The sequence below is a fragment of the Patella vulgata genome, chromosome 3 (assembly GCF_932274485.2).
Source record: "Patella vulgata chromosome 3, xgPatVulg1.2, whole genome shotgun sequence".
NCBI classification, from domain to species: domain Eukaryota; kingdom Metazoa; phylum Mollusca; class Gastropoda; family Patellidae; genus Patella; species Patella vulgata.
The window spans coordinates 67,322,164-67,339,508 of record NC_065881.2 but is presented as its reverse complement, the minus strand read 5'-3'; the positions used below and the strand labels follow the sequence as shown (position 1 = coordinate 67,339,508).

Here is a 17,345-nt window from a genome sequence, read left to right as displayed (position 1 = left end):
GCCATGCCGACACTCAGTTGAACAATCATACCCAATTGAACATTTGAAATTTGATCTCTAAAAAGGTATCCACCAAGTAAACTTGAGATTTTGTGACTATGATGGGTACATGTACCGATGGTGATGATTCACATCTTTAACTGGACTGGAACAGGCTGGACTGTACTCCTCTACTGCTCAGTTAACAAACCATTGCTCCAGTACATCTCTACCCAAATCAGTGTCAGGGGAAGATTGACATTCCTCTTGATTGACATCATAAAAGGGTTCCAGGAGAGAAATTATAATTGCCAAAAACAAAAAATCCAGTTTCAATATATTTATTAACAAAAACACACAGAAATTAAAACAAAATGTAGTGGGTTTAAATAAAATTTCATATTTTTGTGAAGATAACTGACATTAAAAAAAAAACAAACAAATGTATATGTACAATGTACACAAGCCTTGCATAAAATATCAACAATGTAAAGCATGGATTGTTATTTTTTAGCATTAGACTAAAAACGAAAACCAAAGCTTTGTTTAAAGCTCTCTCCAAGATACACAACTGTGAAATGGGGAACTTTATAATAACGTTAATGTATGTACAAAATTATTAAATGGACAAATAAAGCTTAAAAAAAAGTATACCATAATCTTAATGACCTACATTTTGTATGACACTGGACCCATTCTATGGGTAAAGAATGATACTGCCATTTAATAAAAGGTTGTATTAATAATGTCCAGTAAAATTGGATTATCTTTTTCAGACAAACCGGTTATGGCTACAATGAAATGTGACATATAAAATAAAAACATGAGCCTAGAGCTTGGTTAAAAAAAATGTGATAACAAAAATATGTATGCATGTTTCCATAACACCTTGTGTCAACATTGCAGGCCTAAAATTTTATCAAAAAAGAAAATTGGCTATAAAATATATATATGATATGGCTATCCTCTTCAAGCTAGCTATACATAAGATTGTGAGTAAATTATAGGGATTATTATTCGTTTTCCAATATATAAATGAAATGGTGGTTTAACGTCCTACTGTTCTGCTCCAAATGGGCTCATGAAGAGAGAGATATGGGGTTTAACATCCACTTGACACAAACTAGGTCATTTCGGGTTTAATTTTATTTTAAAAATTCGCTTGTGCGTAGGGGTCTTTAGCAGTGGGAGGCCCTGGAGAAAACTCACGAGGTTAGGCTCATGAAGAAGGCCAATATATATATATACAAATACATGAAAGCAGATCACACATCTAGTACAATATAATAATCTAAATAAAAGTGCCATTAAATTGCAGAGTTTAATCAATCTAGGGGGGTTGGATGGCAGAATGGTTAGCACGCGTGCGTTGTATCATGAGGTCTGTCATTGAGTAAACTGGCGTGGTTTCGAATCCCCAGTTGTACGTGACAAGGAGTAGGGTTGCCTGTCCAACCTCGTGGGTTTTCTCCAGTTTCCTCCCATTTCTAAAGACCCCTACGCGCAAGCGAATTATTGAAATAAAATTAAACCATGTTAGTCCTGAAATGACCTAGTCTGTTTCGAGTGGACGTTAAAACCCATCTCTCTCTCTCAATCAATCTAATCCTCGTGGGTTTTCTCCGGTTTCCTCCCACTGCTAAAGACCCCTACGCGCAAGCGAATTATTGAAATAAAATTAAACCATGTTAGTCCTGAAATGACCTAGTCTGTGTCGAGGGGACGTTAAACCCCATCTCTCTCTCTCTCTCTCAATCAATCTAATGAGGTGGTTCTATTGTCTGATGGATATCTTATGGTAGATATTGATAATCGATTTTATATTTTGACACTTTTATGGGGGGAAAAAACAACCTTAAACTATCAGAGATCTTTGTGTAAATAAGGTCTGCTTAATTATAACCTGATGATATATTACAACTATTAAACCAAGTCAGAGAAAGTATTACTATATAAATAGGCCAATATCTGTTAACAATTACCTTTCCAAGGACAGTGAATAAGATTCAGACTAAATAGCAAAAGGCTTGTCACATCTCGTATTGTTCAGAACAACCCTTATTCATCACATGTGTATATTGAGTAGTCTAGTAAAGAATAATTGATGAATTCCTATGTTTTACCAGGCTTATTTTCGAGAAGAACCACGACTTCTCATTGATGCTGAATTCATGTAAATACTCTGTCTTATTGGTTTTTTGGTAATATTAACATAAACATCTTCTTGTTCAGGTTTATCATTACTCAATATTCCTCCAATATCCTTACTAATCTCTTCAAATGTTGGTCTATAATCACTATCCTCTTCCCAATATCTATTCAATATGTCATACCTATAGGAAATATGATTAAATCAAAATCCAAAATTAATAATTATAAATAATTTAGGAATGTATTTTGTATTCAGAACAAATGAATTTAATTACGATACGATTTTTTTTTTTTTTTTTTTTTTTGATTTTAATTCAAACTTCGTGGGGTTGACTAGTTCTAAGGATTTTAATCCTATCAAATGTCAGAATCTTGCAACAATTCTTTGCAGAGTGGCTGCCTTTGTCACCCAAAGCTTTTCACCAGAGTTCGGGGGCCAGGGGGGTGCAATTTTGTTATGAGTGTATTTGGAGGCTTAATTAAAGCCTATCAAAATTCAGAAAATCTTCTGAATGTAATAGAGGCTATCCTTTTTAAAAGGTGTCAGATATGGTGTGACACATACAGGGGTCATGATGAGAGGGCAAATTTGGTGTGAACCATGGACCAATCCTATCAATATGGTATGACACATTAGTTAGATTCTAAACCAATATTATGATCATTTTGATCAGATTTATCTGGACTATAAATGTAGTTACTTACATCTTATTAGATATAATAGCTGGTTGTCCAAGTCTATAACCTTCTTTGATACATTCCTCTATTTGACTGTCTGCAGTATCAACAAAAGGAAAACACCCTCTTGTTAACAACTCCCAGAGCAGAACACCAAATGACCACTTGGCAAAAAGACAAAGAAAAAAATATTATTTAGAATGATTTAGATTACCGCTCAAAAAGATTATTTATTTTTAAAAGTTTTTGTCTTAATTTCTCTCCATCAAGAATTCTAACATTTACTCCCCTTTAGACAAATAGCATAACAAGCATGTAATACCAAGGGTGTGAACCCTCTAGAGGTCACAATTTTTATCCCATTTTGATGACACTTAAAAAATATGTTTATATCCCCAAATCTTGGTTCCATTCAATATTGACATGTCAAACCGTAACATCCTGGATTATGGCCCCTGATTGTACGAAATTAATGTTAGGTTGTTCTCTGTCCATCTCTTGCAAAATACAGTAAGATTGATAGAATTTTTGCTCTTTAAATTAATAATAGCATTATATCATATATGTTTAACTAATGGGTTCATATACATGTATTGTAGAGAAGTCATATCTCAGCAAATGAAAATGAGTCATATGGGTTGACACATAAAAAGATTTATAAAACCAAAACATAGCCTGTTTTATGTGAAAACAGTATATCACCTATTGCATCATTTGGCTTAGTAGCCAATCATATATGATCAATTACGTCATATTTGACCAATTAGATAATTGAAAGCCTTCCGAACCGGTAAATTCTAGAGTGACCGCCGGGGTTCAGGAGACACAGGTGGATGGAGTAGACCCCACTGATTTGTAGGAGAGCCATATGATGTTGGCATCCATCGATCTGCAAATTAGGGGGTGAATTTCAAGTAGGCCTATTGTAGTGTAATGTAATTAACCTATATGCTTGTAACCTATGGGGGATCACGGTGGCTAAGTGGGTAAGGCGCTGGCTCGCTAGCCTGGAGGTCGGGTGTTCGATCCCTGCATTGGCCGAGAAAGTTCATCCAGGTTTTCCGGCGTGATTCCCCCTTGTCAGTGATGTCTAGTCATTCGGATGAGACGAAAAACCGAGGTCCCGTGTACACATTGGCGTGCACGTATAAGATCCCTTGACAGTTGGAATTTGATATAAGAGTAGGCCGTAGTGCCGCTGTCCGGGCAAAATTACCCTCATAGCACACTGTATGGTGTATGCCCGTCTTCATTAGCCCAGTTCGGAGCAAAACAGTAGGACGTTAAACCCCATTTCATTTCATTTCATTTTTGTAACCTATGTATTCAGAGCTTAATACAAAACTGTAGTCTGCAAGAGACTCTTATATTTGTTATTTCGGTTAATCATAGCCTACTATCTCAGATGCCATATATTCAATCACAACGTCAAGCTGTCATTCGACATGGAATGTCAGAATAGGAAGTAAAGAAACAAACTAGATGATCAAATTTAAGGCTGTTCCAAAATATGTAGTAAGAAAAGAATGCATGGGTCATACTAGTTACTATACTTGTAACGTTAAACTGTGTGTTTAACGTTACAATTGATACAGTCTAAGACTTGATCTTACGCAAGTTCAAATACGTTCAAACGCACAATTGTCAACACATATCATTACAGTTTGTATCGAAATAAGTAATTTCTTGTTATGACGTATTACGCAAGCCGCCAGGACACCGGCCAGTTGAAATTTCGCGTAGCAGTTGGGTTTCATCAAATCATATAATTATGCGGTAAGGCTTCACCTTTATTTCAATGGGAATTGATTTATTATATGTTAAGCTATTTTTGGGTTTATTTTTTCTTTTTCATGTTACTGTTTAAACTATTTAATTTATGTATACTTACAACATCAGATTTACTGTCGTAGAATCCATTTGAAAGACTTTCTGGTGCCATCCAACGAACTGGTAGATAGCGATTTTTCAAAGTATCGTGCATATATTCTGTTGGGTAAAAATCATATGAGAAGGATGCATCGGCTATTTTAGCTGTATCTGAATGATCAACCCTGAAAAGAGAAGAAATATCAAGTAGCTATGGAAACATTATTGGTAGTCAACATCTGTTAAGTCATTTGATCTTGTGTAAAGACTTTCCGTAATTAAATTTTTTTCAAGTTAATAAACGATACACAACTCTTAATATCATGTGGGTTTAATCTTCATAAACATAAAGTTTGTAAAAAAAAATACCTCAGACCCTGTACAAGATACAATGATAAAGACAATACCTAAATGAATAAATGACATGCAACTTGAAATTCATCTTTATTACCAGCAGAACACTCTCGGTAAGTTCGGGAAAAAAATCTTGACATTTCCGGCATGTTTATAACAAATATTCAGTTTCAATTATTCAGTGAATAATTCATGCACAACACTGAATTTGGACATTGCTGTACTTTATGACAATATATAGCAGAACAATTCCTTTTCTTTTTAAACTCTGATCTAAACAAGATGAAACGATGGTTATACTATTATTGGTCCTCCCTGTTTTTCGTTTGATTGATACACCTGTTGTTTTGACAATTTGTAGAAAAAATAAATTAAAAAATTATGCATGCAGATGGCGATCATCATACTTACATAACATTCCTCGCTGCCAGATCTCTGTGATATATACTTCTATCTGATAAAAAACACATGCCATCTACTACATGTACTGCATACTCTAATAATTGTTTTATAGAAAACTCCTACAATTATAATTACACAGAGTAAATTAATACAGAACATAATAAGTTAAGAAACCTTCCATTGATTGTGATTGGCGATCTTGTAAGCATTATTGTCTTTGCCCTTGTTGCTACATTCATTTTAAAAGAGCTAAACCTCTTGGAATTCTAAATCAAAATAATATGTTTAAATTGGGTGAATCTCCAAAGTTATTTCGATTGGGGGACAAAATTTATACAAATAAATTTTCATTTCAAAATAAAATGGAAAGTCAGTCTTCCTACTCTCTTTAGTTTCATTTTTATACGCCCACATTTTCATGTTGATTTTATATTGTCGTTGCCCCTGTCTGTCCTTGGGTGAATCTCCAAAGTTATTTCGATTGGGGGACAAAATTTATACAAATAAATTTTCATTTCAAAATAAAATGGAAAGTCAGTCTTCCTACTCTCTTTAGTTTCATTTTTATACGCCCACATTTTCATGTTGATTTTATATTGTCGTTGCCCCTGTCTGTCCTTCCACAATTTGTTTGTGGACACTCTACAGGCCACAATTTTTATCTGATTTTGGCGAAACTTGAAATATAGGTTTATCTCCCAAAGATCACAGTTCCTTTCAATATTGGCATGTATCAGATCGTAACTTCATGGATTATGGCCCCTTATTATACAAACAAGCGGTTGCCATGCAAGATACGCCCACATTTTGCACGAGATGGACAGAGAACGAGCTAAAAAATAATGTGATTTTTTGTACAGAAAGATATGGTCCGATATGCGTAAATATCAAATGGAACCGAGATCTTTGGATTATGAACATACATTTCAAGTTTCATCAAAATCGGATTTACACAATTTGCATACAAAGAGCAGCCATTTTGTTCGGCAGTTATATTTCAATTTTCCCGAAATTTGAATTCAACCTTTGATGTGGTGGATGGAATGGTGATATATTTAAATGATTTTTAAAATTGGCAAGCTTGGTCGAAATAAGGCATCTGTCGCAGACAACAGGGGCGGATCTAGGAATTTTGAAAAGGGCGGGGGGCGCCGCAAAATGAGGGTACTGACCGCGGAGACGCAGCACGCCGCTGAGAGGGGGGGGGGTCCCCCAAGAAAATTATCCATCATTTCCTGCATCTGTAGCCATTCCAAGAGCTATTTGGCTGATATTTTCGTCTAAGTAAACATTCGGAAATCGTTGAAAAAGAGCCTTAAAATAGAGCAAAAAAGCCAGTTGAACACACGACTCGAAAATTGTCAAGGCGAGCGAGGCATTATGATGGGAAAAAAGACGAATCTATTCCCTAGCCACTTGTAACTTGTACTGTCCACACATGAAACAATGCTACATCAAGTTGCACTAATGCGCGTCGGTGATGGGCATGACTTTATAGTAGTATACGCCGCCGACTCCACAAGATGCTATCATTGATGTCTGTCTATAGTCACTCTATAGGATTAGGGCACCGTCAGCTAAACAACAAGAATTTGTTTGAAAGTGGAAGCATTAATTAGACCAGACTGGTGTGTTTAAGTCGATGGCTTGAGTCATTTGGGATCCCTGCAACGGGTTGGGAACGGACATATTTGAGTCTGAGAAAAGGCACTTTCAGCAGTAAAAAAAGGCACTGTCGAAAATTAGGGGGGGCGCGTGTCCCCCCCTTGGATCCGCCTCTGGACAATGTCAGTCACAGGCTTTGTCAGACACAAAACTTCTGGTACCTGTCATTTTGTCCGGTACTGATTTGTCTTTTTTATTGATATTATTAATACATGTCCAGCGCTAAGTTGAAAATGTCAGGTACTATTTCATTACTGTCTGACATTTTGTCAGGTACATACAAAACTGTTATTTCCAGGCCTGAAAATCGGGAAAAAAAATTGTGACCTCTAGAGAATCTGAAAGCTAAAAATGGGATTTTTCGAACAATCAGGGGCCATAATCCAGAAGTTACGTTCGGATATGCATGATTATCAAATGGTCCTATTTTCACGAAATTGGAACACAACCAAGATTAGGGTGTAAACATGCATTCCAAGTTTCATCAAAATTGGGGGAAAATTGTGAGCTCTAGAGGATCCACAACCGTGATATACTATATTTTTACGTATGTGGGGCGGCCATTTTGTCTGGCAGTTTTGGTCCAATTTGAACTCAACAAACATCGCGGTGTAACAGTGATATATTCGAACGGTTTTTAAAATCTGAATAAAATTGTGACCTCCATAGGGTCAACAAGCTAAAAAAAACGTGATTTTGCTTACAACCAGGGGTCATAATTCAGGAAGTAAAGGAACCAAGATCTTTGGATTATAAACTTACATTTCAAATTTCAACAAAATCAGATAAAGATAGGTTGCCAGGCAACAAAACATACGCTCACAGCAGCTAAATCGTCCGAGCAGTCGACAAGGGTTGTCGCATATTTATGATTTTGTAGGTAATTTGGGGAATTTAATAGACAATTTCATACAGATGACATTATAATTTTCGTTGTTTGAGGGTTCACAAGGTTCTAAAAACTAAAATAAGGGCCATAACTCTAGAAGTAATCTACAGAAATTGTTGAAATTTGACAGGCCTTTTTGTTTTACTAATTCAAATAATGCATATAATTTTCAGACAGATCGGATGATAACTTTTGTCGTTCGAACGTTCACAAGGTTCAACAAAGTAAAACAAGGGCCATAACTCTAAAAGTAATTGACGGAAATTGCTAACCATTCAATAGGCTTCTTCATTTCACTAATTTAAATGATGGATATCAATTTCAAACAGATCGGATGATAAATGTCATTAGAGCGTTCACAAGATTCAACAAAGTGAAACAAGGGCCATAACTCTAGATGTAAATAACGGAAATTGATGAAATTCAATAGGCTTCTTTGTTTTACTAATTTAAATGATGCATATAAATTTCATACAGATCGGATAATAACTTTTGTCGTAGAGCATTCACAAGGTACAACAAAGTGAAACAAGGGCCATAACTCATGCGTAATTAACGGAAATTGCTGAAATTCAATAGGCTTCTTCGTTTCACTAATTTAAATGATGCGTATCAATTTCAAACAGATCGGATGATAACTGTTGTCATTAGAGCGTTCACAAGATTCAACAACGTGAAACAAAGGCCATAACTCTAGATGTAATTAACGGAAATTGCTGAAATTCAATAGGCTTCTTTGTTTTACTAATTTAAATGATGCATACAAATTTCATACAGATCGAATAATAACTTTTAACTTTCGAGTGTTCACATGGTTCAACAAAGAGGTAATTAACGGAAAATGCTGAAATTTTGTCATTAGAGCTTTCACTTACCGCAGAAAAGTGAAACAGGGACCATAACCCCAGAAGAAATTAACGGAAGTTATTGAAATTAAATAGGTTTCTTCATCTCACTAATGCAAACAACTTTTATCAATTTCAAAACAATCATATGATAAATGTAGTCTGTAGAGTTTTCACAAGAAATTGTGGACGATGGACAGACGGACGGACCAACAGGCTGACAAGGGCGACGGCAATATACGACCATATTTCCATGTGGGCGTATAAAAATTGTGACCTCTATAGGGTCCACAAGCTAAAAATGTGATTTTTCGTACAATCAGGGCCCATATCATGAACTTACGGTCCGATACATGCTAATATCGAAAGAAACCGAGATCCTATATTTCAAGTTTCATTGAAATTGGTTAAAAATTGTGACCTGTAGCCACAAACAGGTGCGACGACAAAATATACGTCCGCATGAAAATGTGAGCGTATAAAAATCACGTTTTTAGCATGTGGACTAGAGTAGAGGTTACAATTTTTATCCAATTTTGATGAAACTTGAAATATGTTTATAACTCAACAATCTCTGTTCCTTCTGATTTTTGTGCATATTGGACTGTAACTTCCTAGATTATGGCCCCTGATTGAATGGAAAATTGTGTTTTTAGCGTGTGGTCACTCAAAAGGGCACAATTTTTATCTGATTTTAAAAAACATTCAAATATTACACATAATGAAGGTTGAATCTGAAATTGCTTGACAAAATGGCTGCTCCTTGCATGCAATAGTGTTAGAGTATGTAATATCAAGTTTGTGGACCTTCTAAAGATCACAATTTTTTTACAATTTTGATGAAACTTAAAATATATCTTTATATCTCAAAGATCTCAGTCCCTTTCGATATTTGTGCATTTGTAGTGAATGTCAACTGATTGCTCGCTGAAGATAACACGTGACTACATGAATCAATCACTTTTACTACGAATCTGACAAGGTACGGTTGTTAACCAAGCTAACAAGTTGTCGGCCACGACTACACTTGGCGTAAGCCGAATCACGGATTGGTAAAAGTCAATATATTGAGTATACTGTATCGTGAGTATTGTGATTCACAATCATTGTATTTGCGTATACATTATATTTTTTAACATTGTGTGATAATAAGAGTCATAATAGCGATCGTAAGTGGGTCATATCATTGTGAATCACTGATTGTTCACCTTGACTCCATCGCCAGTGTTTTGATAATCTATAGAAGTTAATTTATGTTTGCTTGTTGTGAAAGATAGTTACAGCGATTTCGTCATGTCAATATTCTCTCTATATATATATAACCCACCTGCACGTCACGGAATAGCTAACTTTTTGTTGGTTCAATTTCCCGCGCGTACACCACTCAAAGGGACGCCATTACTGTTTGGGTGATAGCTAACATTTTTGTTGGTTCATGGCCCAAGTTAATTGTTTCCCCTATTTACATTTATCCATATAGAAATAAATACATTTACTATAGTTTGTTCCACTTTATTTAAAATATGGCAATAAATTTACAGTCTGCAAATCTTGAACAGTTGAAATCATTACATTCAATTGGTGAAGGCAGGGCAAATAGAATAATGGCAATAAGACATCAGCATGGACAAGTTACGATGGAACATCTCGTAGAGGTTGGATACTGGTATTATAACCTTTGAACCTCCATCTGATGATAAGACGGTACTCTATCCTCTTGAGGAGGTGGGGGAGGACAAGAGAATTGAAAAAATGATAGACAGGAAAATTGAAAATAGTTTTATTAAATTTCAGGAAATAGTAAGGCAGATGGCCACTGATCTGCGTAATCAGTTCCGGGCCTACTGTCGTCCACCACCACGTTCTTCCTTGCAAGATTCGGGAGCTGTTGGCGGTGTGGGGGTTCAAGCTCCTGCAGCTCCCTTGCCGTCTGCATCCAATCCTGTCATAACAGATCCTGTAATTGAAAATATATTGAACACAATCCCGCCAGATGGTAGATGTGGTTCCAGTAAGAGCACGGATGTCCGCTCCAAATCAAAAAACTCTCAAGGTAGGCTTAGAGATCAGTCCATGTTAAAAAAGGAGCCTTTACTGGAGGATAACTTAAAATTAAATCAAGGTCCGCCTAGTGGACATTCCTCGAGGGGTCATTCACCTCGACGAGGCTCAACAGCTTCCAAAGGTCATGGGTCTACGAGGTCCATACACAGACATCATTCCACTAGCTCCATTGAGGAATCCGACCCATATTTTGAGAACCGATCTTTTCGTGACTGGCTATCTTCGGATTCTGATTCTGAAATAGAACAAGACGAACAGCACTGCCGCTGTGACGATAAGACTTCTTGGGAAACATTCTACGACCAATTTGAGTGTATATGCCATCGTTATAATTGGTCCAGCCGAAAAATGTTTAACAATACGTCAAGTTGCCTTAGAGGAACTGCTCTGGAATATGCTAACCGTCTTGGTATCCGGAAATACCGGACACTTGTCAAGGAAATGGGGCTCAGGTTCTCTAATTGTGAGGCTTCAATAACTTCTCGTAGGGAGCTTCAGTCAATTGGGCAGTTTGACTCTGAGACCCTCGAAGAGTTCGCTCAAAGGGTTGAATTTCTTACCTTAGATGGCTATTACATGACAAACAGAGAGGCCAGTAACCAGATAGCTATTGAAGCACTTGATTTCTTAGAGCAGTATGGATGTGTTGTCAACTTGCGCAATTGTACTGTGTCTATAGGGAATTATGTCGTATCTGCTACCCGAAAATACTCACCCGGAAATACTAGTACAGTCAGTAGGGTGTATGTTAAGAAAAACTACTCTATTCCACCAAATTCATCAACTATAATCGAGGTAACCCTTGATGGTGCTGATTTAGGGGTTTTGCATACGAGCCTAATGCTCAACATTCAATCTTCTTGATGTCTACCTCTTTGGTATCTGGTCCCACTGGACATTTTAGTATTCTTTATGACTCGAATGTTGGTTACCTGATCAAACATGGTGTTCATTTAGGCAATGCTGAGGCCATTCAGAAGTAATAAGCCAGGTTAATGAGGAATTTCAGATACGGTCCTGCAGTATGTTCTCAGAGCCTATGTTCCCACCAAGATTTCCCGATCACCTTCAGGACTTGTACAGACGATCAGTAGTCCACTTGCCTGGAAATTATCATAATGATTTAGCCCGTCTGCTGTTCGAATATTCAGATGTGTTTGCTGCCGCTGATTTTGATCTTGATTGTCTCTCAACCGTTCAGCACCATATAGATACCCAGCAGGAACCTCCCGTCAAACCGAGAATGAGACGAACACCCCTGGGTTTTCAGGAGGTAGAGAAATTGCTTAAAGCCGGTGTGATTGTGCCATCAAAATCGGATTGGAGCAGTTCCCCAGTTTTGGTGAGGAAGAAAGATGGGAGCTGCCGCTACTGTATTGACTACAGAGCTCTTAATAAGCGAACAGTAAAAGATAATTTTCCATTATCCATCATTGAGGATTGTCTTGATTCGCTTCAGGGATATTATCAGATTGGATTGGATGAATACTCCAGGAAAAAGACATCATTCATAACCCGCTATGGTTTGTTTGAACACGTTCACATGGGATTCAGAGCTTTGAGCAACCTGTCCCAGGACAATATCGATGCTGGTTCGAGGTCTCCCACACCAGCTGGCATCAGAGAGGGGATATCACTGTCGCTGGTTGACCAGGATGATAATGATGGATTTGTTCCAGTAATTGCTGAAGACTCCACAAAAATATAATGATTATATTTTATTATAATCTACGCACATACATACTTTTTTTTAAAACTGCACAGATTTTATTCCTAAATAATTGTTGGTGGTATGGTTTCAGTCTTCATTATATTTTAACCATTATTTTATTTCTTTTTAGATGGCTTCTGAGACAGGAGATTTTACCGGAGATTATTTTAGGATAGTGAAGACTAGTTGTAGTGAACGAGTTTTATTTAGTCAGAAATGTCGGTTGACAACCATAAAAAGAAGAATAGCTGTATCAGATACAATTACGGGTGTTCGAGGGTTCACACAAGTATTTGTAGCTCTCTATACCTCCGTGAAACTGTAAATAGCTGTAGATATTCCATCTTCTGGCGGGAGGGGGGATTCCGCCCGAAATGTCTCGTGCTAGCTGGTTACCAAAATGTCTTGTTCAATGGTATTGCAAGGGGCATTAAAATGTATAGAATTCCTTCCATTTTAATCATTTTTATTAATTTTTACTTTAGTCATCTGGTTTTTAAACAGTATCTAGCATATTTCCTTTAAGTTGACGTCAAAGTCTTTTGGATCGGGAGGAGTGTAGTGAATGTCACGTGATTGCTCGCTGACGATATCACGTGACTACATGAATGAATCACTTTTACTACGAATCTGACAAGGTACGGTTGTTAACCAAGCTAACAAGTTGTCGGCCACGACTACACATTTCAGACCAGAACTTCCTGGATTATGGCCCCTGATTGTACGAAAAATCACTGTTATTTGGTTTGGTTTTTTTTTTAGCTTATTCTCTATCCATCCTTGCAAAATATGAGCGTATCTTGCTTGGCAACTGCTGGTTACTTTAAACACTCAAACACTTGCTCTATATGTAGATTAAAATATTTTAATTTAGAAAAATACCCACTCAACAAAGCCAATCAATATTTTAAAAGTTATAACATTTTGCTTACATAATCAATGACAACGCCCACTTGTTTTGTTTGTAACAGAAATCATATGTAGTCGTAGAAGTTTGATATTTTCTTCATTTGCAAAAATTTAATGATGTAATATTTGACAGAGAGGAATTATAATTCATTTACCTTTTCTGTATCACTAACATGATCTTTCAAAGTTCTGTTATGCATATATGGATATAGAATATGAAATTTATGCTTTTCTAAAGCAATTCCATAAATGTTAAGAATATTTGTATCTTTTAAGGTGCGAAAGCGTATACACTCTTTCAATGCAACAGACACCCATGCTGGAAGAGCACCATTATCTGAAAGACAAATATATTATGCATTGGTTCAAAAATGTTCATTTTACTTCACTGAGATTGAAAGTTAATAGACTATTCAGATATCATATGTAAACTCTGCCAAACTCACTAAATACCAGCGGCTGCCAGGCAGGATATGCCCACATTTTCGAGAGATGGATAGAGAACAAGCTAAAAAGAAAGCGATTTTTTGTACAATCAGGGGCCATAATTCAGGAAGTTACGGTCCAATATGCGCGAATATCCAAAGGAACCGAGATCTTTGGGTTATAAACTTACATTTCAAGTTTCAACAAAATCGGATAAAAATTGTGACCTCTATAGGGTCCACAACCTTGATATACCATATTTTTACGCTATTTGAGAATGAACGGCGGCCATTTTGTCTGTCAATTTTGGGCCGATTTTCACAAAATTCGAACTCAGCCGTACTTAGGGTGTAACGGTGATATAATAATACGTTTTTTTAAATCGGATAAAAATTATGACCTCTATAGGGTCCACAAGCTAAAAACGCGATTTTCCGTACAATCAGGGGCCATAATTCAGGAATTTACGGTCCGATATGCGCGAATATCAAAAGGAACCGAGATCTTTGGGTTTTAAACTTACATTTCAAGTTTCATCAAAATCGGATTAAAATTGTGACCTCTATAGGGTCCACAACCTTGATATGCCATATTTTTACACTATTTGAGAACGAAGGGCGGCCATTTTGTCTGTCAGTTTTGAGTCGATTTTCACAAAATTCGAACTCAGCTGTCCTTAGGGTGTAACGGTGATATAAAAATACATTTTTTTAAATCGGATAAAAATTATGACCTCTATAGGGTCCACAAGCTAAAAATGTGATTTTTCGTACAATCAGGGGCCATAATTCAGGAAGTTACGGTTCGATGTGCGCGAATATCGAAAGGAATTGAGATCTTTGGGTTATAAACTTACATTTCAAGTTTCAACAAAATCGGATAAAAATTGTGACCTCTACAGCAGGGGCGGATTGGGGCCGGGAACCGGCCCGGGCTCCCTTGTCGGATCAGCCCCTTTTACTGACCGCGGAGCCGGATGGGGGATCCGGGGGCTCTCCCCCATGAAAATTTTGAAAAATGAACCCCAAATATGCGATTTGGTGGCATATCTGATTATAATCTCTGTCAACAAATAATATATCTCATAAATCGATTAATTTAGACCAAAACCCCGACCTGCAAGTAATTTACAACCATCAACCTGTGAAATTATCATATCGTCATATTATTAATTAACGTATTATCATTGTATCGTCAAGACCAGCTATCATCAAATTTTGCAGATGTTTCTGGCGACAGTGTCGGGTGAATCCGATGAAATTTTTCGGATGAAATTCGGAACCACCATTGCAGGATTCCGAATTCCGGCCCACACCCAGCACACCCGGCCCAGAAAGTCTATTATACCAGCCCAATCCAGATTCCAGTAATGGCGTGGCGGCCCTTTAAAGCCACCGGCCACATACAACATGATCATCATCGCTCCATGGCCGGTCCAATACCCCCCCCCCCCCATATAATGTTCAGCAGAAAAGTTTTTTTAGACGAATTGGACAAAATTATTTTTTTTCATTTTTTGTCTGACCGGCCCAATCCGCCCCTGCTCTACAGTGTTCACAAGCTAAAAACGTGATTTTTCGTACAATCAGGGGCCATAATCCATGAAGTTACAGTCCTATACATGCCAATAGCAAAAGGAACCGAGATCTTCGGGTGATAAACCTGTATTTCAAGTTTCATTGAAATCGGATAAAAATTGTGACCTGTAGACTGTTCACAAACAATTGTGGCCGGCCGGCTGGCCGGACGGACAGAAGCTACGTCAATATACGTCCACATGAAAATGTGGGCGTATAAAAACTATAAACCATAAGCACCTAGGTGGCGGTTGTTGAGTAACTGTGCTCTCCAAATTTTGATAATTTTCTGTGTATTTTAACAACAACAGGGAAGAATTTAGTGAAAGAATTTAAAAAAAAACCTTTTGGATTTCCAAAATTATTGCTGAATTATCAGTTTGAATGGAAAAATAAAGTGATATACAGATGTAAAGAACTGTGCTGAATTTCTCTGCTGTTAATCTCTATTGTTCTCTTCCACTTAGTGTCATTGATCCACATCAAACCCTTATTGTTTTTAAAAGAGAGGTTAATGAGGGAAAGGAAACAACAGATTAGAAAATTTCAAACCACTTACCTGGTAATGGATGTTTAAGAGATTTGATTGTCAATTTTTTTCTATCTCTAACCAAAATTCCATCAAGCCGCCTTGCTTTATCACCTAAAACATAAATAAACTACTTGTATCCCTATTCCAAACTGAAAACCCATACAAAAATATTTGTGGTTTGGGTACCCCTTATTTTACCTATGGTAGGGAAATTATTCCTGTGCACACATCTGAGTTTGATCGAACAGTGAATATGCCCACTGGTGAGCTGACTGTTCAAGGGTGTTGACAAAAGGTAGTCACATTATGGTAGTTTGTATTTGTTATAAACATTTCGAATGTTTGAGGTAAAGGCTATAACCTCTGAAGGTTTCAATAACTGGTCACAAAAATAGCAGAAACGTGACAAATCCTTTAAACCAATGGCTAAATGATCTAACACTATATTTAGAAGAATATGAGTATACCTTTAGCTGTACATATTTTGCCCAGTGTAAATTCATCAGCTGACTTTAAACTATCTGCAATATCATTTCTGTTACCATGTTCTAATCTTCGCAAAAACTTGCGTTTCATATCTTCTAATGAGGTTTGTTGCGTTATGGCAGAAGGTTTGTCAATACCAATGTATTCATTAGGACGACTTATTACCGGATCCATTGAAACTGTTAAAATAAACACTTAATTGAACATACAAAAATAAACACATCCTATTAACAATACCTTAGGGACATGTTTAGCAATCTGAGTATTGGGGGTGAGAGGAGGGATGGGGGCTGAGATGGGGATTACAAGAATTTTATAAAACCAGATACTCCAAGACAAAATTTCTGCTCATTTAGGTGCATAAATTTATAGAATTACAGAGCACACATCCTCCCCCCTGCCTGTACATAAGCAGAATTAGAATTTTTTTCAAGAAAAAACAGTTTAGATTTAGATTCTGATCTTTATAAAGGAAAACAGAAACCATTAGAATTACAAACCATCTTGGCTGAGAGAGTTCTCCAGGATTTTACAGTGCGGTTCCACCTTGTCACCTGGCAAGGACAGCATCTAGTTATTCAGTTAGGACAAAACACTAAGCAGGGGCGGATCCAGGAATTTTTGCAGGGGGTGGGGGTGTGTTCCTGAGACAATGTATCTCCCCCCCCCCCCCCTCCCGTGTGGTCTCTATCGTCATTTTGGCGTATGTACATACACATTGAGCTTTTTAAACAGAGAAATCCAACACCTCGTTTGACGTCAATTTTTATCATGAATTAATACAATGACATTGTGATTCAATTTCATG

The 17,345-nt window shown here is 37.0% G+C and overlaps 1 protein-coding gene across 2 annotated transcripts in view; it reads right to left on the bottom strand.

Moving 5' to 3' along the window:
- Nucleotides 1-310: 310 nt before the first annotated feature.
- LOC126815730 (uncharacterized) overlaps nt 311-17,345 on the bottom strand; it is a 47,123-nt gene continuing 30,088 nt past the window's right edge. For both annotated transcript variants that reach the window (XM_050541624.2, XM_050541623.2), the window contains exons 17-23: nt 16,519-16,716; nt 16,079-16,162; nt 13,672-13,853; nt 5,443-5,552; nt 4,700-4,862; nt 2,836-2,972; nt 311-2,312 (exon numbers count right to left, since the gene is read on the bottom strand). In XM_050541624.2, the coding sequence (XP_050397581.1) occupies nt 2,108-2,312; nt 2,836-2,972; nt 4,700-4,862; nt 5,443-5,552; nt 13,672-13,853; nt 16,079-16,162; nt 16,519-16,716 (1,079 nt within the window). In that variant the 3' untranslated portion in view covers nt 311-2,107. The remainder of the gene's footprint in view (nt 2,313-2,835; nt 2,973-4,699; nt 4,863-5,442; nt 5,553-13,671; nt 13,854-16,078; nt 16,163-16,518; nt 16,717-17,345) is intronic.